The sequence below is a fragment of the Haemaphysalis longicornis genome, unplaced genomic scaffold (assembly GCF_048455015.1).
Source record: "Haemaphysalis longicornis isolate Haplotype H1 unplaced genomic scaffold, Haemaphysalis longicornis Haplotype H1 scaffold_1, whole genome shotgun sequence".
Classification (NCBI taxonomy): domain Eukaryota; kingdom Metazoa; phylum Arthropoda; class Arachnida; order Ixodida; family Ixodidae; genus Haemaphysalis; species Haemaphysalis longicornis.
In genome coordinates, this window is record NW_027526203.1 from 475,307,618 (window position 1) to 475,334,586 (window position 26,969).

General features: G+C 48.4%; 1 protein-coding gene across 3 annotated transcripts in view; it reads right to left on the reverse strand.

Annotated features, from left to right (window-relative positions):
• Kn (EBF transcription factor knot) overlaps positions 1-26,969 on the reverse strand; it is a 321,220-nt gene that overhangs the window by 20,117 nt on the left and 274,134 nt on the right. For all 3 annotated transcript variants that reach the window (XM_077688236.1, XM_077688235.1, XM_077688237.1), the window contains exon 8: positions 2,997-3,078. In XM_077688236.1, coding sequence (XP_077544362.1) covers positions 2,997-3,078 — 82 coding nt within the window. The remainder of the gene's footprint in view (positions 1-2,996; positions 3,079-26,969) is intronic.

A 26,969-nucleotide genomic window follows, 5' to 3' on the forward strand; every position in this document is an offset into this window, starting at 1 on the left:
GGACTACTCGGGGTGAAGGGGACCTTCTTTTTAACCCCCGAGCCGTGACTCGAGTGTCTACGACATGTAAAGAGTGGTCGACTAGCGTTGAACCCTCTTAAGCTTCCTATGGCACCAAGACTGCCAGAATAGAGGCCGTCCCTATGCATGTAGCGAATCAGAATAGGAAATGAGGGGTTCGTTGAAAATAAGACAGAAATAAGAGTTGGCAGTCAAGAAAACCTCAGAAAGTGAAGGGAAGGATGTGGTAGGTCATTGAAACAGATAAAGAATTTGGAAACAAAGAAATAAAGTGGAGAAAAAACGCCCGCCAGGTGGGATCCAAACCCACGACCTACCGGTCTGGTGCTATAACCACTACGCTACCGGCGGGGCGATTTTCCCCTCCACTTTCTGGGGTATTCATGTTAAGTTTTTTTTTTTATTTCTGTGCTTGGGGGTGGTAGCCAGCACCACTCAGACTACTCGGGGTGAAGGGGACCTTCTTTTTAACCCCCGAGCCGTGACTCGAGTGCCTACGACATGTCAAGAGTGGCCGACCAGCGTTGAACCCTCTTAAGCTTCCTATGGCACCAATACTGCCAGAACAGAGGCCTTCGCTATGCATGTACTGAATCAGAATAGGAAATAAGGGGCTCGTTGAAAATAAGTCAGAAATAAGAGTTGACAGTCAAGAAAACCTCGGAAAGCAAAGGTAGGTCATTGAAACAGATAAAGAATTTGGAACGAAAGAAATAAAGTGGAGAAAAAATGCCCGCCAGGTGAGATCCGAACCCACGACCTCCAGAATACCGATCAGGTGCGATAACAACTACGCTACCGGCGGGGCGATTTTCCCCTCCACTTTCTGGGGTATTTATGTTAAGCTTTTTTTTTATTCCTGTTCTTGGGGGTGGTAGCCAGCGCCACTCGGACCTCTAGAATACCGGTCTGGTGGAGGTCGTGGGTTCGGATCCCACCCGGCGGGCATTTTTTCACCACTTTCTTTTCGACTAAAAAAATTCTTCATCTGTTTTTATGATCCACCACAACCTCCGCTTTCCTTTGCTTTCCGAGGTTTTCTTGACTGCCAACCCTTATTTTCTGTCTTATTTCACGGAGCCCCTCATTTCCCATTTTCTGATTCGCTACATGCTTAGCGAGGGCCTCTGTTCTGGCAGTCTTGGTGCCAAAGGGAGCTTAAGAGGGTTCAACGCTGGTCGAGCACTCTCGACATGTCGTAGACACTCGAGTCACGGCCCGGGGGTTAAAAAGAAGGTCCCCTTCACCCCGAGTAGTCCGAGTGGCGCTGGCTACCACCCCCAAGTTCAGGAAACAAAAATACCTTAACATAAATACCCGAGAAAGTGCTGGGGAAACAGCCCCGCCGGTAGCGTAGTGGTTATCGCACCAGACCGGTATTCTGGAGGTCGTGGGTTCGGATCCCACCAGGCGGGCATTTTTTTCACCACTTTCTTTTCGACTCAAAAAATTCTTCATCTGTTTCTAGGACCTACCGCATTCCCCCTTTGCTTTCCGAGGTTTTCTTGACTGCCAACCCTTATTTTCTGTCTTATTTCACGGAGCCCCTCATTTCCCATTTTCTGATGAGCTATATATATATATATATATATATATATATATATATATATATATATATATATATATATATATATATATATATATATATATATATATATATATATATATATTATTATTATTATTATTATCGTGCGAAAGCTTAGCGAGGGCCTCGGTTCTGGCAGCCTTGATGCCAAGGTAGCATAAGAGGGTTCCCCGCCAGTTGACCCGCTCTTGACAGGCTGTAGACGCTTGAGTCACGCCCCGGGGGTTGAAAAGAAGGTCCCCTTCTCCCCGTGTAGTCTGAGTGGCGCTGGCTACCACCCTCGAGCGTCATATACAGTTGTGGTAAATATAAATACCCCAGAAAGCGAAGGAGAACACAGTCGCCCAGATAGCCGAATTGGTAAGGCATTCGAGATCTAATCGAAAGGCGTGGGTTCGGTCCCCACTCTGGGCGCGTGTTTTTCTTTCTTTCTTTCTTTCTCACGTATTAATAATAATAAAAAAAATGTAACGTCACTAACGGTAAAAAATTGTCTAACCATTCCCCTATGCCTTCTTTGGCCTTGTAGACTGCCGGCATTTCTTTCTGTATTTCCTAACGAGCCCCTCATTTCCAAACCTTATATATATATATATATATATGTATATATATATATATATATATATATATATATATATATATATATATAAATATAATAGCGAATCAGAAACGGGAAATGAGGGGCTCGGTGAATTTAGACAGAATAAGTGTTGGCAGTCAAGAAAACCTCGGAAAGCAAAGGGGGAATGCGGTAGGTCATAGAAACAGATGAAGAATTTTTTGAGTCAGAAAGAAAGTGGTGAAAAAATGCCCGCCGGGTGGGATCCGAACCCACGACCTCCAGAGAGAGAGAGACAGAGAGAGAGATCTATATCACGCTATCTCTCTATCTCGGCGGAACGCTGTGACAACAGCAATACACTGATTAACGAAAAAACTTACTTTTACAACTGCGCGCGCAAAAGCAACCATGTTCATAACAGTGCATCCGTTCTTAAAAAAGAACGGATGCACCGTCCAGCTTCCGCGATAACCCATTTAACGAGGCTTAATTCTTCACCTACTGCTATTATGGCTGAATAGTTTCAGCTTAATCATAAGGTCACGAAAGGAGGCGAACGTTTGGTACAGTCAAAACGCGACACCAGCCTCACCCAATCCGAACAACTTCGTTGGTTTTTGTTCGTACGTCCAAATATGCGCTGAAGTGCTCCAAGGCACGTAGACACAATTGCTAAACCTTTCTCAATTAGGGAACATGTCTGCAAAGCCAGAGCAGAGAATTTCCGCTTTTCCATGACGTGGCGCTGCCCGGTACCAGCCTACTTCTAGACGGTAGTATGCGCTTCCAGTGCCTGTGTAAAGTAAGCGATTGTCACAGCGAGCGTACCTGAAACCGCCGCATGTCCCGCGGGTTGCCGGCGTTCTTGAGGCAGTTTTGGTTGCACTTGAGAAAGAACTTGAGGAAAAACCTGCGAACACAAGACGGAAAGAAAATCTCAGAAGGGTAGCTGAAACAACGGCTCTGAAAATCACGCTTCTGTCCGCAGTTATTTGCGGCCCCATATGGACACCTGGAGGATCGTTGGTCCTGTCTTAGTCGTTAGCGGCTTTTATATTTAAATTGTTATCGCCACTGTTCATCAGGCACTTCAGTGAAGTATGAGACTGCCTCGGCAGAGCAGGCGGGCATTTACTGAAGGCAGCGCAATGCTGATGTGCATCTCCAGTCCCAAAACGTGTTCAAGAGGAGCATCCTGTCGCAAAAAGATGGCAACGGGAAAGCGATTTTTGCGGCTGGCAGTTTGAACAGTGGCTACTTCTCGCTGCTTCACACGACGAGAGGGGGGACTGTCGTAAGTTGATTCCTCTATGTCCGCGCTATTTTCCTGTCACTTGGAGGATTACATGTCCATGAACGCTTCATCGTAAGTTTTGCTTGGCTAGGCTCCAAATATATAAACGCAGGCCACACACAGATGGGAAGATGGCGGATTTTTCCTGGCGAGTGTCTGGAAGAGTTCGGCGTGCCGCTTCAAAGTGAACGATTACTTGAACCATTTCTCGTGGTCACCGATTAAGAAAGGGAGGAAAAATGTTTTAAGAGTAGCGCGCTGTCTGCATCTTGAATATAGTTTTGCATGAATTTACACACAACTGTCGCGGGAGGCCAGCATAGCGAATGAATAAAGGTGAGCGATTTTCTTTTAAAGCGAAAGCACTATTAGCAGGACCGATGGCGTCCTGTCGAAGAACCGATGCACTTGCCCACACAGCGGCTGGCCCGCCGAGAGCTCTTACACGATCTCTGGACACACGGCGCGTGCGTGCTTCCGTTGCGTTGAAACGGTCGCTCGAAAATCGCGGGAAAGGAACGGTTCGACACGAGCCGATACATGCATCGATCGCCAAGAAGGAGGGAAACAGAATGCCTTTGCCTCATAAACATCGTGTCGATATAGATTGAGACCGTTCGTAGATGCGTTCACTTAGTTCGCGAGAAACCGTCGTTTGCGTTCGTTCTTCATTTGGGATTTGGCTCTTTGAAGGTTTGACGAGCGAAGCTAGACGCACTTTTAGAGAAGGTTTTGACGCACTTTTGACGCAGTTTTCATGTCAGAAAGCTTTCGCGCTTTTTTAAACTTTCTTTGGAAAGGGATGGTAAAGTTCTTCTCAAAATAGTGCGCTGCGAGATGCAAAAAAAGCGCCTCGGCCAGAACTGGACAAGAGGTGTGCTAGCAGTGGTGCTTTGAGAAAACAAGCGGCTGCTGGCACCACTTGAATAATCGAATGGCGTTCTTGCTAATCGTGAGTATTTGTAACCTCTAGTTAAGTTTAGTCGTCGCGGGCGAGAGAGAGCGCGAGAGAAAGAAAGAAATCTACCATCCCTTCCTAAAAAAAGTTGAGAGGAGCGCGAAAGTTAAAAGTGCGTCCAACCTTCGCTGAAAGTTTGCCCAATCGGTCGTCGAACGCTCAAAGTCACCACGCAAATGAAGAACAAACCCATTCGACTAAGTAAACGCAACTACCAACGATCTAAACGTATACCGATACATGTTCTATGAGATAGAGGTACGCCATTGCGCTCCTGCTTCATGATAGATGCGTTTATTGTCTTATCTAGAACCGATCCTTTTTCGCGATTTTTAAGTAACCGTTTTGACGCAATGGAAGCCCGGTTTCATGCACGCGCTGTGTGTCGAGACCTTATCAGAGGTTTTCGGTCTGATAAAACCTGTCTATGGGGACACACATTAGTTGTTTGAGGGAGCACCATTGGTCCCACTAGGAAGGAGAGAGAGAGAGAGAGAGAGAGAGAGAGAGAGAGAGAGAGAGAGAGAGAGAGCTCTTTATTAGATGAAAGCAGAGAGGTTTGCCGGCATGTTCCCGCCTGCATGCTACTCTTTGGGGATGGGGAGAAGGGAGTAAAGGCCCTAAAAGAAGTAGGGCAGAAGAAAGAGGGGAAAAGAAGAGATTAAAAGAAAAAGTGAACACGAAGCTTTGCGTGGTGACTTAAAAGTCCACACGATCTCACACGTAAAGTTCTAAATTGTCTCTGCGAGGCCGATTCCGTGTAAATAGTCAAATAAAGCAACCAACACTTTTCTCTGGGACGATGGAGAGGGCCAGGGTCCAAGGAGACCTTTCAAAGATATAGATGCGTTGTTGAGGCACTCAATCTTTTCTGCGAGGTGAGTTCTTTCTTGGATGTATGCCGGACACTCTAGAAGGACGTGCTCTACTGTTTCGGGCAATTTCGCTTAAAAAACACTTTATTGTTGAGACACCGGGTTCGAGTTGGAGGGGGGGAGGGTGCTGTACCGCTTGTTCGTCGTTGTCCGTTGGTCCACGAGTCAAGAGCTACCCAAGGGGGCTCCCGGAAGATGGGGGCGGGGAGGGGGGGCAGATAAAGGTCCGTGGGCCACTCGCACAGGGAGTGGTAAAGCGTGTCGAGATCATGGCGTCACGGACACACTGCGGAGAATATGTGTGGGTGGGAGTGCTGTAAATGCGTACGATGTGGGAAGGAGTGGGTTTGTAGCCACATCTGAGCTTCCTATAGCGTAAGTTCTGCGTTGGGCGGGGATGGTGCTGTGCGGGCGGTGCGGTCGTGTTGCGTGACGTACCCAGCGACCTCGAGTGCTCCGTGCGTAAGGCGAAGATGAGTGCACGCCCGGGGTATTAGTGCTCAGCCAGCTCTTTGGTTCCTACGCCGGTGTGAGCCGGGGACCATAGCAGCATCACCCGCGGCGCAATGCCTTGGTGGGATCAAAATGCGTCAGCATCCTAGCTTGCTGCAGCTTTGACTTCTTAGATGCCTCCTGCTGTTTCGGTCCCCATACCGAGCGGGAATCCTTGCTCAGCAAACCGTAGAGCGGAGCGAGCAAGCTGTCATGTTAGTACATCAGAAGACCAATGTAAGAACGCAATTCGCTAACGTTCTTGGGACTTGGAGCGTTCATTACAGCTTCCAGTTTTTTCTCCAGGGGCTGGAGTCCTTCGTTGCTGATCCTGTTACCTAGGTATTAAACCTCGGGTCTCCGAAAGGTGCACTTGCTTTTTCGGAGTGGCACGCCATTCTCACGAAAGAACACAAGTACCACCTTGACGGCACTTAGCCCGTCAAGCTCCTTTTGAACAACCAGCACGTCATCCAGGTACTCCTGGAATGCAACCCAGGATGGTTTCGAGGGTTCGCTGAAAAATAGCCGGTGTCGACGACACTCCGAACGGCAGGCGGTTGTAACAAAACAGTCCCCGATGGGTGTGGACTATTGGCTTCTCCGTCCAGCGGTGTCTGATTGTACGCATCGCTCAGGTTCAATGCTCTGTACACGTGTTCCTCGTTAAGTGCAGCGAAGACGTCACCTATGTGGAGAAATGAGTATTGTTCCGTTTCTCCCACTGTTTTGACGGTTACCTTGTAATACTCACAAATCCGGATTGACCCGTCTGCTTTCTCATCAGGCACGACGGGCGTTGCTTATTTAGAATGCGTAACTGGAGACAGCACGCCGGATGTCAATAGTTTGTGTAACGCAGCGTCCACCTGCCTTGCTTTAAAAACCTTCGGCACCACACTCTCTTTCACATGCAGTTGTGTCGTGGAACCTTGAATAAGCCTAATTCCGGTTCAAGCGTGCTGTGGGCTCGGCAGCACGCCAGCGATGGCCAACCGTCATTTGCAACGCCTGTTCTTTGCGCAGCTCCTGTTCCTGGCCTTTCCGCTCGGAATTCACGGCGAGCAGTTTCATGCTGCTGAAACGAACCCTTGCCTCCCGATACTACTGAGCCCGGTCAACCCAGACACCCGGACGCACGACGTTTCGGCTACCCCGGATCTTCAACACAGCACATCTGGCCAGTGCCCATCGGCGCCGCCCGAGGATCATCTCTTCGCAGCCCGGTTTCTTCGTTGGTCACGTGCCACCGACTCAACCCCTACGTCACTTCACCCCGATAAAAGGCTCTGCGCTATCGACACGCTCTTCAGTGGGCGCGGCAGCACGCCAGCGATGGCCAACCGTCATTTGCAACGCCTGTTCTTTGCGCAGGTAAAAAATTGTTCCTCATTATTTGCTAAACGCACTTCTTATGCCGCCTTGCTAGTGCTGCCGAGCCCAGGCTGTGTTGTTGATATTGCATATTGTTGTTCCGCTGTCACCTTGAAACTACTACAGTTGTGCGGCGATGTGGAGGAAAACGCCGGGCCTACCACACGCTCGTCCTCAACAGAAGATCCTTGTGACATCCAGTCTACACTAGACGCCATACGCTCTTCCCAGGAAACAATACTGAACGAAATGAAATCCATTCGCACTGCGCTCTCCCAACATAAAAAAACCTTCGACAACATCATCTGCATACTAACAAAAATAGAGAACGACTGTTCAACACTTGCCTCACTCAAAACCCAGGTTGATGACATCCAGACACTCGCCGCGCACAACGCCAATGTACTCTTACCGACAGGTTTGACAGTTCTGAAGACCGCGCTCGCCGCTCTAACCTTCTGTTTTTTGGCTTCGACGACGACGAGAAGGAAACATGGTCACAATCCGAGCAATTGGTACAATGAAACGCGTCAAGTATCCCTCGATCCAAGAAGTGTGGAGCGGGCACACAGAATAGGTCCGTTCCAACCAGACAAAAAACGCCCTATTGTCGTGCGTTTCTCACACTACAAAGACAAAGAAAACGTCCTTTCGAACGCCAAAAAATTGAAGAATTCAGACTACAGCATTGGCCAGGACTGCTCACCTAACACCCGCTTTGCGCAAAAACGCTTGATCGAATTCGGCAAGTCCCAACCCAAACCCTACAAACTCCGCCATGACAAACTTTTGATCGACAAAACCACTTACGTCTTCGATCGCCGTGCTCAAAAAGTAGTTCCCCGACCACGATAGCCCCCACTTTCCAAACCTTCCCAAGGAAATTCCATCGGTAAATCTTTATAGCTAATATACACTAACATCCGGAGCCTTCTGCCTAAGCGCGACGATCTTCGTTCCCTCATCGATACCACTGAGTCCGACCTAATCGTACTAACTGAAACATGGCTTAATTCCTCAATTTCCGATACAGAACTGATATCTTGCTTTCCACATCACGATCTCTTTCGACTCGACCGCGAGACCAAACGAGGTGGCGGCGTTTTGATAGCAGCTCACCAACGACTTCAGTGCAGCCGTGTTAATGTCCCCTCCACCCTTGAGCTATTATTTATAAGATGCAACAGTTCTTTTCCACCCTTAATTATTGGTGCATGTTACCGCACCCCTGACGCGCATTCTTCATTCATCACAGAATTCCATAGCGCCTTAAACTTACTATCCGTATCAAATCGCAGCACACACTTACTAATACTCGGCGACTTCAATTTCCCAGCGATAACATGGTCCGACCTCGCCTTAACAACATCAAAATGCAGCATAGAAAGCGATTTTGTCGACACGTGTCTAACTTTTGGCTTAACACAACTTGTTTCTGCGCCAACTCGAGAATCTTGTAATTCTTCAAACATTCTGGACCTCCTTTTAACTTCGCACGCTGATAGCATATCACCACTTACCCACTTATCTGGCCTAAGTGACCACACAGCAATCCACGCTTCAATTAGTCTGAAGTTACCTCATCAGCAAAAAAATAAAAAAACCATCACCCTCTACGATAAAGGAAATTACGAGGCTATCACTGAAGAGCTAACAACATTCTCTGAGTGGTTCGTCGTTGATTTCTTGCAGCGCTCTCTTGAATGTAACTGGTCCCTTTTTAAAAATAAAATGCAGGAGTTAACCCACAAACACGTCCCCACCATTACCGTCAAAGAAAAATCATCTTCCCTCTGGTTCAGCTCATCACTTCAACGTCTGAGCAATAAAAAGAAACGACTATTCCGGTCGGCTAAACGGTATAACAGCCCACATGCTTGGGCCAAATATCGTGCGGCGGACAAGACGTTCACGGCGCAATCCCAAAAGGCTAAACGGTCGTTTTTTTCTACCACATTACCAGAAATGTTACGTAATAACCCAAAACGATTTTGGAAGACTTAACCCTAGCCACCCCACTTCGCTGTTGCTAACCGACGATCATAACCACCCTGTACCAGCACATGATGTCGCCGAAATTCTAAACAAAACCTTCAGCTCCGTCTTTACCAGAGAATCTGTGAGTGAGTTTCATGACACCCCTTTCTTCGACCACGACATCATGCCATCATTAGTGTTTGATCCTAATGGTATTTTAAAAGTTATAGAATCATTGTCACTATCATCTTCCTCTGGCATCGACGGATTCAATTCAAAAATACTAAAAAACACAAAACATGTCTCAAGTATCATTTTGGCGCACATTTTTGAGCAGTCTCTTGTATGTGGTGTGGTGCCGCTGGACTGGAAGGTGGGCAGAGTTATCCCAGCGGCGAAAAAGGGTACTTCAAATTCCAATAATAACTACCGTCCCATTTCATTAACTTGTGTTTGTTCGAAAATCATGGAACATATAATCTACTCCCACATTGTAAAATTCCTAACTGCCAATAAATTTTTCCACCCTCACCAACATGGCTTCCAGAAAGGGCTTTCCTGTGGCACGCAACTCGCGCTATTTGTGAATGATATCAGCTCTGGCATGGATACTAACTCACCGGTAGATGCCCTTTTCCTAGACTTTGAAAAAGCTTTCGATAAAGTTCCACACAAACGCTTGCTTTTAAAACTATCCCGCCTAAATTTAAACCTTCAGATTTTCTATTGGATCCGTGACTTTTTGACTAACCGCCAACAGTTTGTTTACGCCAACAACATTGCTTCAGATATGTCCCCCGTTCTCTCCGGAGTTCCGCAGGGCACTGTTCTCGGCCCTCTGCTATTCTTGATTTACATTAATGACCTTCCTACTAACATTCAGTCCAATATCAGATTATTCGCTGATGATTGCGTTCTATACCGCTCTTTACGTCATCCTTCCGATTCCGCAATCCTTCAGTCCGACCTATACACCTCATTCAAACATGGTACGAAACATGGTTAATGCGCCTGAACGTTAAAAAAATTGTACTCATCTCATTTCATCGCAAGCAGTCACACCAAACATTTACGTATTCCATTTGTGGTTCCGCAATTCTTTCTGTTAGCTCCTATAAATACCTAGGCATCAATCTAACTTCCGATCTTTCTTGGTCATCGCACATTTTGCATATTTCTAACAACGCTAACCGTGCACTCGGCTACATTCGACGAAATTTAAAACTTGCTCCCCCTTCACTAAAGATCCAAGCTTACATTACACTAGTTCGGCCTAAGCTAGAGTACGCGTGCGCAATTTGGGACCCCTTTCAATCTAGTCATACGTACACACTTGAAGCCGTTCAAAACCGTGCGATTAGATTCATCTACTCCGACTATTCACATCATACTAGCGTATCTGCCCTCAAACGCCGCGCCAACCTTAAAACATTAGCTTCACGACGAAAAACCTCTCGCCTTTGCCTCTTTCATAAATTCTACCACGCATTGCCTCCTTCATCTGCTATCACACCCGCCCACCGGACGTCATGCCGCACTAGCCATGCAAAAGCTGTTTATCCTCCAGCAGCCCGTACATCTGCCCATCTGCACTCATTCTTCGTGCAAACAGCCGAAGACTGGAACAGCTTGCCCACCGACGCCATCCAGCACTCCGACCCTACTAAATTCAAGGATTTCATCGATCACCTTATTAACTGATGTATCTGCCCACCCCTCATGTAATACCCCTACTCGGGGCATTTGAGGTACAATAAATAAATAAAACACATCGCTGTAATCCGCCAAATGGCCTCTGGCTTACCACGTCCTCTGGACTGGCTGAGCTTGACAAGCTAAGGAGCGGAGCTCCCAAGCTGTTTAGCTTCTGAATGATGTCTCGAGCCCATAAACATGGCCCCGATTGACGAAGCGCTGTCACTGGTGCAGCTACGGTCTTGTCACCGTACGAAACAGGAGGGGTCCGCTGACCGGAAATTGGCAGCGTTCCAAAGTACTATGCACGAGAGCTTCAAATTAAGTTTCTTGAGTGGTGGCCAGCTAGCTCGTCCCAGGATACACACGTACTGATGAGCCGGTGTCTATTTCCATAACGAGGTCCACGATCTTGTCGGGGCGTTGCTTCAAAGAGCACAAGTGCGAAGGCAGTGTTTGGCCGCCCTCCGAATTTTGCCCGTAATGGCAAACGTCTTTTGCTTCCGCCTCCCTTTCGAGCGACGTAGGTGCCCTTTCCTTCCACACTGGAAACATCTAGCATTCTTGAACAGGCTCCTTTAGCAGCGCTCCTGGCTGCCACAGCGGTTTCGACGGTCCATTCCTGTCCTCGCTGCTTTTCCACGAGGTCGCCGCTCACTGGCCAGCGTGTGCCGTTCCGGCTCAGTCTTTACGGGTGGTGCCTCCATGGGACCTGTCCTGCTGCTTCAGCCGCGAGCTTAATGCGCTCCGCTTCGTGCAAGGTAAATTTCGGTCGAGCAAGCAGTTCCCTTTGGGTGCGGACACTTCGAATGCCGCAAATTACCCTGTTCCGTAGCATGCGGCCCAACATCTCCTCAAAGGTGCATCTGTCAGCCAAGCTTCTCATTTACAAAACGAACCTTTGAGCTGATTCCTCCTCATTTGAAGAGAACTTGAAGCTCTCCGCTATCTCGTTCGGCTTCGGTGCGAAAATCCTTCCAAGAACAGCACCGTTTCCGCGCAGGATAACTGATTAACCTTTTGTGGAGCAAAGCGCCCACTTAGCATACCGATGGTATTTGCGCCCAGTGCCGAGACGATAAGCGCTGTTTTCTTCGCATCATCTACGATCCCGTTTGCCTTAAAGTACGACTCAATGCGGGTGACATATAAGTTCACTTATCATTTGCGTAGTCGAACTGCAGCATTTAGCCCGACATTCCGGCAGATGAGCGGTTGCCTTCGTGATCTTCAAACTTAGGCTGGTTCGATGCTCGCCGCCATTGCTGTTCCCCCTACGCCGGGCGGTGACCAAGGGTGGCAAGACGATAACGACAGCGCTCAGATCGCCGCGGTACTGAACGATTTATTGTGAAAGCCTGGCCTTCATATATCGGCGGCTCGGGAAACGAAAACCACGTGATTCGGTGACGCCACGGCACAAGCTGGCAAGTTTGCGACGTCAGGCTACGACAGACTGCAGCGTCAACTCCACCGGCACGCGTTCGTGGCTCCCGCAGCGTCGTCCCCTCGCTTGTAAACACGGCGTGCACTCGGAGGGGCGCGAGGCCATCTGCGGCGGCGGCGATGACGCACGGGTCCGCCAAAGGAGCGCAGGGAAGCCCCCCGGTAGCGCGGCGTCGACACTCATGAAACATGCATGACTCCCCGTGGCTGCGCGGCAGAGGGCGCGCCTAATGGCGGAGAGAACTGGTTCATTATGTATGACTGCACGGGCACCGGTTGCATATTCATTTTCCGCCGATCGCCCGCGGCCGCCACCTCCGGGCTTCCACCGCCGTCAACAGGCGGACGTCGCCGCGACGCCCTCGCGCGAGGCGCCCAGTCAAGGGGCCGCAGTGAATATTGGATGGCCAGCTACTCCACGCCGCCTCGCAAGGCGCTGACGTCGAACTGACGCCGCCGGGATGCACGGGGTGCGCGGCTCAGCGTCGGGACGCGACGCACCGTGACGTCACACGCGCCTTTTTATGCACCCTCAAAGCAAGCCGACAGTAGAACGTTTTAAAAATGGGCGACTCACCCGTGAGTGCTGTTTTAGTAACCACCCGTTAAGCCTTTCTATGGCGCACGCAAGTGTTGGTTCACGGCGCGATTCACTGGGAGATTTTGCGCCACATTCTGTGCTGTTCACGAAACGCACAAACTTACTGCGTGGGGGCGGTGGCATACTCCCCTTTCGTCACTGTTCTAGCACAGCTCCTGCTATATATGATTCGTCGTCGGGACTATCAGGCACGGAAGTGTTGCTTTCAGTTCGGAACGGGTGGCGCAGTTGTTCGGTTCAAATAGCCACTTGAACGCCTTCGCAGCTGAATTTATCCGCATTATCGTAGGACTTCGGGAAGGCTGTCTCGATTAAACAAGATGCCGCATTTCTGCTTCACTTTCAGCGATCTCACCGTTTTGTGGGGAAGAACAGTGCCCCCTGTGTCGAAGCCAGCAGTGTTCGGTGCGAAAGCGTTTTGTTGATGAGCAATAACTGCGCAAGAACTAATTACAATGTTCCGGTGAAACGAACACCTGAAATCAATTGTGAATCAAGCCCGTTCTTTATGGGTAACTCTCGGCCGATAACAGCAATGGAATTTGGCGACAGGATGAGAAGCCAACAAGGTGGCGCCAGAAATGTCCCATTATCCAGGCGAATGGTCCACCTGCGCAGACTCGTGACAGCAGTACTGTGTCGAAGCTGGTGTGATTTTGATCTGATTGTAGGGTTTAACGCGCCGACACAACGCAGGCGATGAGGCGCGCCGTAGTGGAGGGCTCCGGATTAATTTCGACCAGCTGGGGATCTTTAACGTGCGCCGAAATCTCGTACACACGGGCTTTTTTGCTTTTCGCCTCCATCAGAAAAGCGGCCCCCGCGGCCGGGAATCGAACCCGCGACCTCGTGCTCAGCAGCGCAACGCCTTAGCCACTGAGCCACCGCGGCGGGTAGCTGGTGTGATTTTATTCCCAGGCCTGACTTACCAGCTGCTAACTGTCTGGTTAATGTTTCCCAGCTGAAATTGCCCTTTAATACGCGTTCTTCCATAAACGTTACCGGGTTCATGTATGAAACAGTTATATGGCCCTACTTGACGGTTCCGTCCCTAAAAGCTCTCTAACAGGGTCCGTCATTCGCTTTTCACAATTACCGATTTGTGACGCCGCAAATAATAACGCGGTAGAAAGTGTGGGGTGAGACTACCTGTTTTGCCGCTCATGGCCTTTTTATATTTCTATTCCACTGGGGGGCAGGCTAGCGATCTAGGCGATGCATAAGGAACCTTTGTGCTGTTCGATAATCTTTGAACGGCCAGTAACCCATTCTTTTGAATAATGTTTTGTGTGCTGGTGTCAAGAGAGATTTGTGGCAATAATTATTTGGGGTACGGCATTCAAAAATGGGTTTTATTATAAAAGATAACGAAGAGCACAAATCTTGGTATTATTTTGTAATAATTACCCCGCTTGACACTGTTTCCATGCAAACATAGCCCAACGACCAACGAAAGGCCCTGAGGCGCATTTGTGCTGCAAAACGTGTGCTGATCCCCTGACCCATGTGCGGGATGCTCCAAGTTATAAGCTCCGGAAGCCATTCTGTGCCATCTAAGGAAGAATGTGTCCATAGACCTCCTCCATATAGGCCATTTCGTGCACCACAACACCGGCTCCTATTCGAAAGTTTCCCCACACAGCGCTGAAACCTACCGCATGGAACCCGCTCTGTTAGCGCTCATCACACCCCCGATTCGAAAGCCGTTTCAGTTGACTAGTGACGATGTAAGCGATCAAGAAGGAAGCGCAGTCCATCTTGAAACCATAGAGTTTCGTACTAATATATACTAGAAGGAAATCGGGCGCCACTGTCTAGGGGAGCCACGCTTCAGCGAGCGTTCCGTCATGTACCACGTTCCGCTTTTCTTGGGCATGGCTCACGAACAGGCTGAAAAGTTGCCTCTGGCTGCAAAAAAGCCACAATGTTATGGTAAAATATTAATCAATTTTGTTTTGTTATTATAAAATTGAAGCTCCAGAATGATTTATTTGTCAGGGATTGTTTAGAAGCTTCGTGGAAGATGAACAAGAAGAAGACGTTGCTCTTTTCTGTTGATTTTGGCTTCGAGATAAAAAAAAAAAAAACCTTTGGCTAACCAAGCCAAGTAGTCGAGAAACGTTGCTAGCTGCAAAGGCGGCGCCCATGACGGCCCGCGACTGCAGCACCACATTTCTCTCCAGTATATATTAGTATGAAACTATGCTTTTTGAGCACCAGAAAATTCGAAGGTCAGAACGACACAAGCTGGGCTCAGTGGCGGTGAGCGACAACTTGAGCGCGCGGTGCTGTTTGGGTGCTGACTCTTAACCTGACAGCCTTGCGATTGGCATACCATCCAGTGCTGCGCTCTTCGGCGGCGGGCGGAAAGTGGAGCGCGCCTGGGTGATCTCGTCCGCACTGCAGCGCCGTATCGTTTCGAGTGAATAAGCCAGACGCCGGAAGCGGGGCGAAGAGGCGTCCGTGACAGTTGGCAGTTCCTTCCCCAACCAAGATGGCGCGCCTGAGCCCGAGGCGCGAGGTCGGGTGTCCGCTAACCGAGTTAGAGGAGCGTCCACTGGCGGCTGTTTGTCTTTGCCGCCATCAGCGATTCATATATGCAGCTCCCCCTGTTTGACTTGGAGCATCGACCCTTCGGCCGGATCCCGCCGCCGGCGGCAACGTTCCCCTTCAGGCACCGAGGGGAACAACACGCCGGACACCGGCGCTGCAGGCTGAGCATAATTATTACGTGCAGTTCCTTATAACCGAAGCGCGCTACTGCCGTCTTCTATACATTTACTTTCGCTCCCATTGTTTGTCGCTATTTCTTGCATTCACTGCGGTCAGCCAAAAGCGCCTCGTGGCGGCGTCCTTTGTGGGCACGTGAATGAATGAATGCACGTTGCGGTAACAAAATGACACAGGTTTTTCCGTGACTAATTTGGCGGATCGCATCAGCGGAGTACTGGGCTATAGGGACACCGCCAACTAACCAGCTCGATTTTGTTATTCAATTAAGTTTTGTTATTCAATTAAGTACTTGAGCATGACCCATCAGGTGCCATTTGTGAAAGGCAGCAATGACAAAAAAATGCTTTTAAAATTTGCCCGAAATTTGACATTGAAACATTGATTAACGGAAACTATTTCATCGAAGCTTTGTACACCCCGTTTTCATGCATAGGGCATTACGGTAATTCGCCAAAGTTAGGAGCCCCTTAAAATTTCACCCTTATGTTTTTCTTAACTTTTTTTTAATTTTCTTATTTAATATAGAACGGGTGGTGACAATAATGGGGGAGGTAGGAGCTCTTTTTTTCCAGGAGCGTTGCGATTTTAGTTCTATGGTGCACACAATTAAAGGCCGATTAGAAAGCTCGCAACGCGCTTGTTTCTATTTTTCTTGCGTGCGTACGTTATGTGTTTAAATAACTCAACTAATAAAATAAGGTAGCTAAGAAAAACACGGTCGATGATTCAAGTCCAAAATAAAATTAGAAGCCGTATCATCCACACTCCTGAATGCGATTAGCCATTTGCTAAATACGCACGGACCGTCAAATATGACATTGGCCGATATGAACATGTGAATGGCCCTACTGGTGTCTTGTCTTCGGTGTGTCCCTTAATTATTCGCGAGCCGACCTCCCGAAGTAGCCACCAATGGGGAATGGCATGACTGTCGGTTAGCCACACTGACCGACTCAAAGGTCGCATCATCTGGCGCATCCTTAAGAGCCCAATCGATAGAGAGGTATTTGAACAAGTCTATTGCCCGCCGCGGGGCCACTAATCTCGGATAGTGGCACTTTCCGGTTAATATGACGTCGTCAAAACATATTCGCCACACATCTTTGCGTTTTAGTAAAAAAAAAAAGTTGAACCTTCCCATTAACGTGCAAGGCGGGAGATGCGTCGCAGAAATGGTCTGCTTTCCTTTCCTGTACGGCTTGCCGCACTTCACGCCCTCTCTCACACAAGCCTCCGCCAGAGATGTTCGTGCTCTGCTTGGCTGCTTGATGGGTTGCGGAAGTAAGAACGCTCACTTCCCGTCCCACGTCAACCTGGCCCCCGCGGCGGCGCCGACGCGTGAGCCCTGCTGGCAGGAGGTGCAGCAGTCGGGGTGGAGCGCTTCCTGACCAACAGCGGCTGCGGCGGATCTGCGGACTCCGCCACTGCAGACTCCGCCAGCAGTGCGATACTTGGACTATCCACAGCTACGACGGCCTCAACAGAACTCGTTTTCAAAAGTGCTGACGCACGCAAGAACACGCACGGCGAAGCGTGTCCACTCGCTTGCTTCTTGTGTGCGTCAGCGCTACTGAACGTTTGCGATATCTGATCAACAGGCCCAAACCAGCGCTCCCGGTTCTTTTTTATTTCATTTGGGGGGGGACTAATGGCGATGCGGAGGAAGCCGCGATCCGTCCCTCGACCCACCACTTGCGAGCGCGAACTGTGGGTCCAGGTGCAGCCCGAGCTGTGGACAGTGTGGCGTTTTCGCTATAAACATAAAGCCTGGTGAATTCAGCTCTAACCAAGAAAGGCCAGTTTCTTCAAGCGCCGGGGGAGTGGGAGGAACGGGAGAGGAAAACGGGGGAGCCGCCGCCCTTTCGAAGTTGCTTCGCGGATATCTCCTTGTAATCTGCAGGACGGCTCAGCATTCTGCAAGGAGGTTCCTATTCGATCTCGGTCATTCCATCTTCTTTCTATGGTGGGCTTTTGGGTGGTCGTCAAGGGCTGGTGGTCCTGGTATAGTTTTCTTTTTTTTTTGCGTACTTCGAACTCGCCATGTACTGCAAACGGCACCCCAAAAAGGACTTAATCTTTTTTAGCACTCTCTCCCAACGCTTCTTCTCGTTAAAGAAGGCCTAAGTACAATTTACGTTTTGCTGTTTCTTGTAGTCTCTGCTCTGACGATGGTCAACATGTGTCAAATTTCTAGTTTAACGGCTGATCATTGACCCAAAAGTGAAGTCTAAAATGTCCTGGAATTCTCGATCGAGAACACCGTTTGCCTCTCTCTGTTAGTGGCCCTGACGCGATCCACGCCTGACAGTGGGTATATCTGCCGTGAGCTTTGCTCGAAAAAGGGTTACCGGTTGTCTTTTGGCGATCACATTCGACTGCCTGCCCCCCATCAAAGCAGTGCCCCGTGGCATGTCGTCTCTTTAGCTTGCCTTTTTAAAGGGTAAACGTTGAGAGGGCGTTCTCAAAACTTAGACTACAAGCAGGAGCGAGAGAGAGGGCAGGTATTAATTGGTAAAGCCTGTGTCAGCGCGTCTATTTATTTATTTATTTCAGGAATACTGCCAGCCTTACAAAAGGCCCTCGGCAGGAGTGGGTGTACATTGTAATACGTACAAAAAGGAAAAATCTATACAGACAAAACATAATAAGTAATCCAAGTTAGGCACAAGCTGCAGAATGACCAGGTGATTGCAAGCAAAAACAGTGCAGAAATGCAAAAGTAAATAAGAAGCATAACAGCATGTTTGTTTCTCACGCGCGCAGTATCATACACGCAAGAAAAGAACGATATGACGGAGTAGACAGGTACAAAGAAATAGGTGCGCAGTCTTCTGCGCATACACATAGTCTGCACAAGAGGCGGGGCCTCGTCCTGATAATGACGACACAGGCGGTGAACAGTCTTGTAATGAATATATCAGAAAAGAAGCCCAAGGAAAAGTAACAAAAAATACAAAGTCTCAACCAGCAAAGATAAACCATGCCCTACAATGAAAGAATGCATAAAGAACAAAGGCATAGCAATTGTGCACACCTTCAGGGCGGCGCTTCCTTTTTTAGAGATGACATAAATGCATCTACGGTCAAACATTCCATGACATCGGGGCAAAGCGCGTTCCATTCGCGAACAGTTCGTGGGAAAAACGAGTTTTTAAACGCATCTGTTCTGCACGAAAAGTTGCTCAGTTTCTTAGTGTGATTTGACCGTGTCGGACGTAATGTTACTGGTTGTATGTATTTAAGCTTGTTAAGTCCTAATTTATCGTGGTAAAGTAAGTACATAAATTTGAGCCTGTCCCAGTACCGTCTCAACTGCAAGCTTTCTAATTGGGCACTTCTCAAAAGAGCACTGGGTGACGTACGCCAACTATACGAGTTGTAGACGAATCTAATGGCCTTACGCTGCACGCTCTCTAGTTTGTTAATGTTAATTTGCGTATAAGGGTCCCAAACAACTGACGCATATTCGAGTATCGGAAGGATGAAGGTTCAAGTAATTGTGACTTGATTTGAAGCGATAAAAATACCGTTGGTGTGTGGACTCGATATCTCACGCGCTCGTATTTCGATGCGTATGTTTCTTTATAACTGTTCCAGTTAGATCAATAAAAATTGCATTTATTATGCCTGTCAATTTACCTCACTTTACGTTAACCGCAATGCTATAGCCAGAACTCATACGCGCCAAAAATACCGAGAGCGTGTTTAGCTGTGCATATGTATACTGACCGATAAAAACCGCAAATGTGCGTTCCTATGAGAAGGTCATCCCGTGCATAAAATTAGGACACGAATTTTCCCTCTGAGCGAGCAGGAGGCACGCTGGCTGCATAACAGCGGTTATCCATTCTTGCCCAATCCTTGCCAAGATCAAGAAGGCAGCCGCCATCCCCCCTCCGCCCTATCTTCCTGAATGTGCGCTTACTACGTGAATGAGGTACATACGTTGGTACGCGAACATTTTGTTGCACCAGATGACACTCGGATCTGTCTAGCAACCGAATGGCGTATGCATTCTAGGCCAATGCCGTATATTGCGGTTGAGGCAGTTTTTCGCCGTTTGCCGACGGGAAGCGTTTCACGAATTTCCTAATGGACTGGAATCTAAATTCCAGTATACACACTTCCAAGATTTACTGTGTGCCTTCCAGAAAGCTTATAATGAGGGTACGCTACCGTCCATATTCTACCAGGAGCATAAAACTGAAACACCGAAGGCCCAGGGCACACTGAAAAAAATCCCACGCGTAGGTGGAAATGGGCGCAAGAATAAGCAGCTGCGAGCAAATATGAGACGTAGCAAGCAGCGTTCAACGTCTCAGATATCCTTCTAGAGAACACGAGGTCAATCGCGCTGCTACTGGACAACAATATTGTCAGATAAGAAACGCACGCCATAGACATCTTGCACGAGGGCCGTTAATCGCCGGTTTACCGGCTTTCAGGGGTCGACTTTAAGGTGTCAGATGAGAACCAACGCTGTCGTCTTGGGTGTTGTTGTGACCAGAAACCACAGCACCTGGCTCGTGACTGAACGAAGAGCAGGGCGATCAAGTCTTTGATTTGCGCTTGCGCTGCTTGTGGACTGATCTCGAGATTTGAACGGGCCAAAGGCGACACTCTCGGCAGTATCCTTGAGAAGCTGCCGCTCAAGCCAGCGCCTTCTGGTGGCGTTACAAGAAAACCGGCGCATGTCCGAGCAAGACCCCAGCAGAGCCCAGAGCAGAGGCAAAGAAAGCGTCGTTTTAAAAGTAAGCGCGGGTTCGGAACGCCGGACGCCATATATTTTCCGCCCTCTGTGATGAGCCGAGAGAGGCAATCTATCGTACACTGATGCCACATAATGATATTGCAGGGTACGAGCTTTGGGTTGGCTAGTCAGGGCTAAAGGCATGCGTGCGGTGCGGCGGTCTCGTCGACAACCAGTTTAGGAGAAATCCCCAACGTACTTCTGCGAAGAGAGAGTGTAACGCGTTCAATGCAGCCATGCGGCTACGGCCTCGCAAACACTTTCGTATGCAGCCACCTTGCCTTCCTTGAAACATTAGGCCCTGCTGAACATTTTCCTGGCACCACGCTTCAGCGCATCACTGCGTTGCTCTGGCGAGACTCGGCTGAGCTCGGCGTCCTCCGCGTCTCCACGCAAGCGAAAAGCACACTGGGGAAAGGAGGTGTGAGGCGTCTAAGCATTTAGCCTAAGGCGGCTAAGCAGGCCAATTCAAAATGGGCCGCCCAAATGCGGAGCATTCCGGCTGTGCCTCTAAAATTCCATTAGGGGCACTCCTCAAACGACGACGACGACTACACCCGCTTGACTCTCCGCCCCCGCACCCCTCCACACCGCAGTGGCCACGTCTTGCTACGGCTTTTTTCGGGCCATACGACGCCTGCAGAAGAGATACTTCTCCGAGCATCGCTTATTTCCTCGAGTGCTTTCTCTTTTCGAGTACTATTGTCTGCGTCTCGACGTCGAGGCGACGTGGGTGTTTCTTACCTCTGTCGCTGGATGCTCGGATGTGTGTGGCGGTGATCAAGCATGGTGACGCGGTACCAAAGGGATAACAATTGACGCTGTACCTAGTTTGGTTTGTGTGTGCCCAAACCAAATAAAGCGTCTCCAATTAAGACTTCTTTGGGACCAACCCTAAGCACGTAAGCTGTGTTGTCGTTCGGGCGCGAGCTGACCAGATGTACACCCGGCGTAAAAAGTTTACGGGGCGCGATTTTGAGTATCAAAGTATATAATTTCTCTGCTTTCTGAAGGTTGAAAGCAATTGACTTGCATTTGTAAGCGAAGCATCACGCTTCGAAGTACCATCATTATACAGTTAGGAGGAGCTTAGTCACCGGGCATCGGAATAATCAACCCTTTGCAACTGCGCCCCGTAAGCTTTTGACGCCGGGTGTACACACAACCGCGGGGACGTGCGAAGCCGAGGAAAGAGGCGAGGCCTAGTTGCATCTTTATATTCCACACAAAGTGCGTATTACGATTTCCTATTAACCATTTATTATTCAGGTTCGGAACAATGTTCACTGCGTAAAAACAAAATACGGCTGTTTCCGCGCTTGGCTTGGTGCAAATGACGAAAGACGACAGCGTCTTTCCCGCCCCTGTCAGGTAACGCCCTCATTGTTTAGTTCTACTGTACATTTGAAGCATCAGGCCCCATTCATTTTCAAAGCAGCAGGCCCCATTCATACGTGGATAAAGTTATTGTTATGGTATTAACAGTTTTTACGCAATACAGCACACCAATGAGGGCCATTTCGGATAAGATAGAACAAACCATGGCTAGTCGACCTCTTCAATTCGCTTGAAATTTTTTTACCTCATTCCCGCATGCATGTAATGGGTGGATTTACAAATATTTTCGGCGGAAAAAATTTTGGCCGACTGAAAAAAAAATTGTAACGCACCCGCTGGACCCCGGCCGCTACCTTAAACCTGCGCCGCGGTTAAATTTAGCGACGACGTCTACCAAAAATTATGCTCATCAGGCGGGAATGGTAATTTTTATGCTTAATCTACGCCTGGTGTACATTTTGCCCCCAAAATATTGTTGGCTAGAAAACATACATTTTTTTTTGTAATAAATTTCCAAATCTTGCTCAGCGCGCAATTTGTTCTGAAACTTTACGGGTCAGTATTATCGCGAGTACTGGAGCCAGAGCGTTCACATTTCAGTGAGGACTGCTCCTGGAAAGCACAAATAAGGGCCACAAATATCGTGTTTGTGCAAACTACCGTTAAAAAGCAACTGGCGCACAAGCTTGAAGAAAAAACGAAAACACTCCAATTCAGAGGCTTATCTAAAAAAAAAAACACATCTTCGATTCTGCTGAAATTCTCCCCAGATGTTCAGCTGTGCATTTACTTCAATGATCATTAAAAAGATGTTGCATCGTTTTGTTCCTGACACGCCTACAGCGCCAGAAAAAAGCCTCGTCGGCCAGGTCTTCCCAAGGTCCTGCGACACGAAACAGTGAGAGCAACTTCCACCGATATGTGCAGACATTTTATACTTTTTTTGTACTAAAGGCAAACGATTACTCATAGATAATGTTACCGAGAATTCAGAAGTGAAACTGAAACTTTTATGTGAGTTTTGGAACGAAACTAAACATTCTGCGCACCGCTAAACTTGTACAGTTTGAAGAAAAAGCGGAACTCCAGGCTTACGCGTATTTAAAAAAACGCTTCTTCCAGTTTTATGAAGCTTTCCACAGATATGTTCCTCTAAACGTACTTGTGTGAGCCCTAGAAATATCGTGCGTCATTCTAAGCACAGCGCGGATACAGCGCGCCTTTCCTGCGGTTGCGAAACCGCATGGTGCAATTGACGAAGCAGTATTTTGAAAAGTTTGCTTAAGGAGCCATGAAGACAAAATACAAGTTTGTTTTATTCGAAAGATTTCGTCTTTTAAAGTTCCCCCAGCGCTTGTTCGGATACATACGATGCTTTATTCACTGAGAAATTAATCAATTTAAGTTAAAATTTTCATTTTCCCGCCAGATCGTGTGTTTTCGTGGTCTGCAATGACATCACAGAATCCGACCGCTCTGCAACCTAGGGTGCCTTGATTCACGCATCCGCCGTACAGGGTAGAAACACGTATACGCTGGCGTCGCCATTTAGGGTCACTCGCTCGCCGCCGAAGCGTCATTGTATCAAAACCGCGCTAAAATTATCGCCGCAACGCGGTTTACTGGCGAAGTTTGAATCATCTTATCTGTTTCGCGTTGCTCGGTCTCGTGGGAAACGAAAAGAACAACGCGTTGAGCACGTTGACCCAATTGTGGCGGCACGGGACCATTCAAAGGGTGTCTCCATCCTGTACGGCGGCGCTGGCATCGAGGTACCCTACGGCGGCGTACGCGCGTTTGTTTATGTTACTGAGCCTAGATGGCGCCACCATACCGTGGCAATCCGTATTTAAACCTGGCTTGTTTTTGTTCTGGGAGAAAATAATCGTTTTGTGAAACAGTGCTAACTCGGCAAATATGGTCACGTAAGATACCGTTGCTTGCGCCAATCGGCCAGTGTCGTCTGAGACAACCCCAAAGCCCCACAGTGCTGTGAAGCTAAACCAAGCATAGTGCGCGCAGTACCAACAGCAGTACGCATCAGTACTTTGTTGCGACCGGGAAGGCCGACCCGAGTCGAGCTCCGTCGCCTCCGACATACGTGTGGTAGCGTGTGTAAAGCGAGCGGCCAGCCGCTGTTGCAGCCGTGAAGAAGTCCAGAAGCCGTAGGCTAACGTAACTGTTTACTTTATAGCGAGAGGTGAGCCGAAGCCAAAGAACAACACCCCGACGGTCGAGGTAACAGTACAGGACTCGAGCATAGTGACAGCATTAATTGGCTGCTCAAACAGGAATGAGTTATAGCGCTTGAGGGGCTCGTAATTATACCCAAAAGTGCCAATGGTCAAAACCAGCGTTCCCTCTAGATTGTACACACGCCACGAACGTCACAGACACACACAACACTCCTTCCAGAGTTCGTGAGCAGTCGGTAGTAGCGGCACACGCTGAGTCCGAGAGAGGGGAGAGAGGAGGACTCCGCTGCGGCCGCGGGGCCTCTGTGTCCTTGGGACGCGTTGAAGCCTGCCTCACCGGCAACCGCCGAAGGTTGAACCGCGCCGAAAGATAGGCGCCAGAGACCCAGGCTTGTCGAGACGTGAAAGCATGAGTCACCGACACGGAGGGGGGGGGGGGAAGCATGCTTGAAAGGCGCACGTAGTGGAGGCTTCGCCGCACGGCCGAGGCGTCTTGAAACAAAGCCCAACGGCGGGCTCAATCGTAACAACTCCTATGTTTATTGTGCTTTCGTAACTTCCACTTTTTTCCCACCATTCTTATCACATTAAAAAGAATGTGCCGTAAATTTAAGCACAAATAGCTCGTTCTGCAAGCTTATAAGCTTAGCCTAATTTGAGCTTGATTTTGTCGGCCTCCGCCAATCGCAGAGCAGGCTGGTATGACATCATAGGTTCTGTTGCGGGAAATGAGCGAGTGGGTCGTATGGCCATTTCCTTTTTCCTAATTATATAGCTTATTTGAGTGAAGTTTACGTTAAAACTGGTGTCAGTATGATTCTAACGAGGCCGTCTTTTGAATGAACCAAACTTCTGTTTTGTCTTCATGGCTCCTTTATAAGCAATGAGCAGGGCACGAAGTGTTCAGCAGCACCTGGTAAACAAGGGTAAAAAACAGCCTAGCCTTTATTCCGATGCGTAAAAAATGTTTTACAAGTGACACTTTGAACGACATTGCTCTCGCTACTAACTTTTGAGAGATATTTTCTCAAAAAATATAAATATGGCGCAGTAAATTTTTCTCAGTCCAGCAGCAAAGTTTGCAGATATTTGGCCCGAAATTACGAAGATTTAGAAAATTTTCCGCTTTGTTTTAGAGGTCCCCAAAGTTGCCACACCACGCAATGTGGAAAGTAGCAGGCCTGCCCGATCGCGTCCTGAATATTTTTTAGTAAACCAGCTATATGATGTTTCTCACTAAAACAATACCGGTTCCATGGTGAGGATAGAGTGTTCTACAGAATATTAACGTTTTATCTCAAACAATAAATGGTCATGGCACCATTTTGGCTGTCCTTATCTGAACACCACCCAAGACTACACTGTCTCCAAACCTCAAGAGGCTCAAGTATTCTCCGTTTATCCGTGCTCCTGTGTTTTCCCAGTCAAGCTTCCTGAATGCCTCCTCCAGACATTCTGTGAATGCTATTTTCTGTCGCACTCCCTTTTTGATTGGGAATTTTTCACTTTGCTTGTGAAGGATTACCCTGCCCGTAAATGCCTCATACGTGTCGTCCAGAAGTCTTATCTAGGTCTCCTCTATTCCGTGGTCTTTTAATGCTTCCAGTACTGCTGCGCTGTGTACTGAATCACACGCTTTTTCATAGCCTGTAAATGCCACGTAAAGGGGTTGAACATATTCTGCCGATTTTTCTATTACTTGATTGACGACATGGATGTAATCTATTGTTGAATATCCTTTTCTAAACCCAGCCCACTCTCTCGGATGTTGATAATCTAGGCTGTCTCCTATGCAGTTAACTAATACTTGGCAAACAGCTTGTATACAGCTGCGATTACGCTGATGGGTCTGTAATTCTTTTAAGGCCTGTGGTATCTGCCTTCTGGTGAACTGGAGTTATGTTGGCGCTTTTCCAGTCTATGGGCACCTTTAGAGTCTTTTAAGCATTTTGCAAATACTGCAGCATGCAGCTTTTCCGGTACAATATCTCCTCCTTCCTTTCCGCTGCTTCTGTCATCCCGACGGTCCCGTCGACGCTGTGTAATGTTACCCTGCCCGTCTCTGAGTGCGTACGTTCTGTCTTCGTCCATAGCTGGCTTATTCTTAGTCGATAAGCCACTGTGCATGCATTCCGCATGGTGTCATAACCACGCAAGTGGGGCCCACGGGGCTGACACGCGCAACGCCTTTTAATTTGTGTATCTCTAACCAGTGACTTTGGAGAATTGATTGATTGATTGATTGATTGATTGATTGATTGATTGATTGATTGATTGATTGATTGATTGATTGATTGATTGATTGATTGATTGATTGATTGATTGATTGATTGATTGATTGATTGATTGATTGATTGATTGATTGATTGATTGATTGATTGATTGATTGATCTGTAGCAGCCAAGTGTTCTGTTCTGCGCTATTCGGCCGATGTTTCACTGGCCCTCTGAGATCAACTTGGCGCGTTGCCGAGCACTGCGGCTTGCTCAAGCGATAAACACCGGATTCAGCTGGAAGCAATTGTGCTTGGATGGTCGGTTCACTCTGATTTGGTTGTTCTTAGGTGCATACGGCGCCTTCTCCCACTGGTAACGGGCCGGTAGAATTCACCGTATGCTTCGCTTCGATTCGAATCCTGTCGCCGTGCCTCGTCGTATATTTGGTCGTTCGGTTACGATTGACCTGTGGGCCGACCCGCGAGAGACTTGTTTTGCGTATCTTCCTACTGTGGTACAATTAGCGTACACTTACTAGAGCGTATGGACCGACTCATACCACAGATCCTGCAACTGTCCCCTGTTCCGGCTGCAAAGCATGGAGTCTCGGCTCATAACAGACATGGTTTTCAATCTTCACCGCACCTGGTTTGTCTAAGGGGCAAGTAAAGTGAACCAAGTGAGAGTTTATTCCGAACTTTCCCCATTTCTGTTCACTGCTTTTGCACGCTGGCCTCACAACGCTCGGTTTTGTTTTGGCAGTGACCACGGCACATTGGCGGACAAAGGTGCAAGCCCCTGATCCATTATTTGTCCCGCAAATAGCGCGCGGCTCGCGCAGCGTTTTCCGTTCCCCT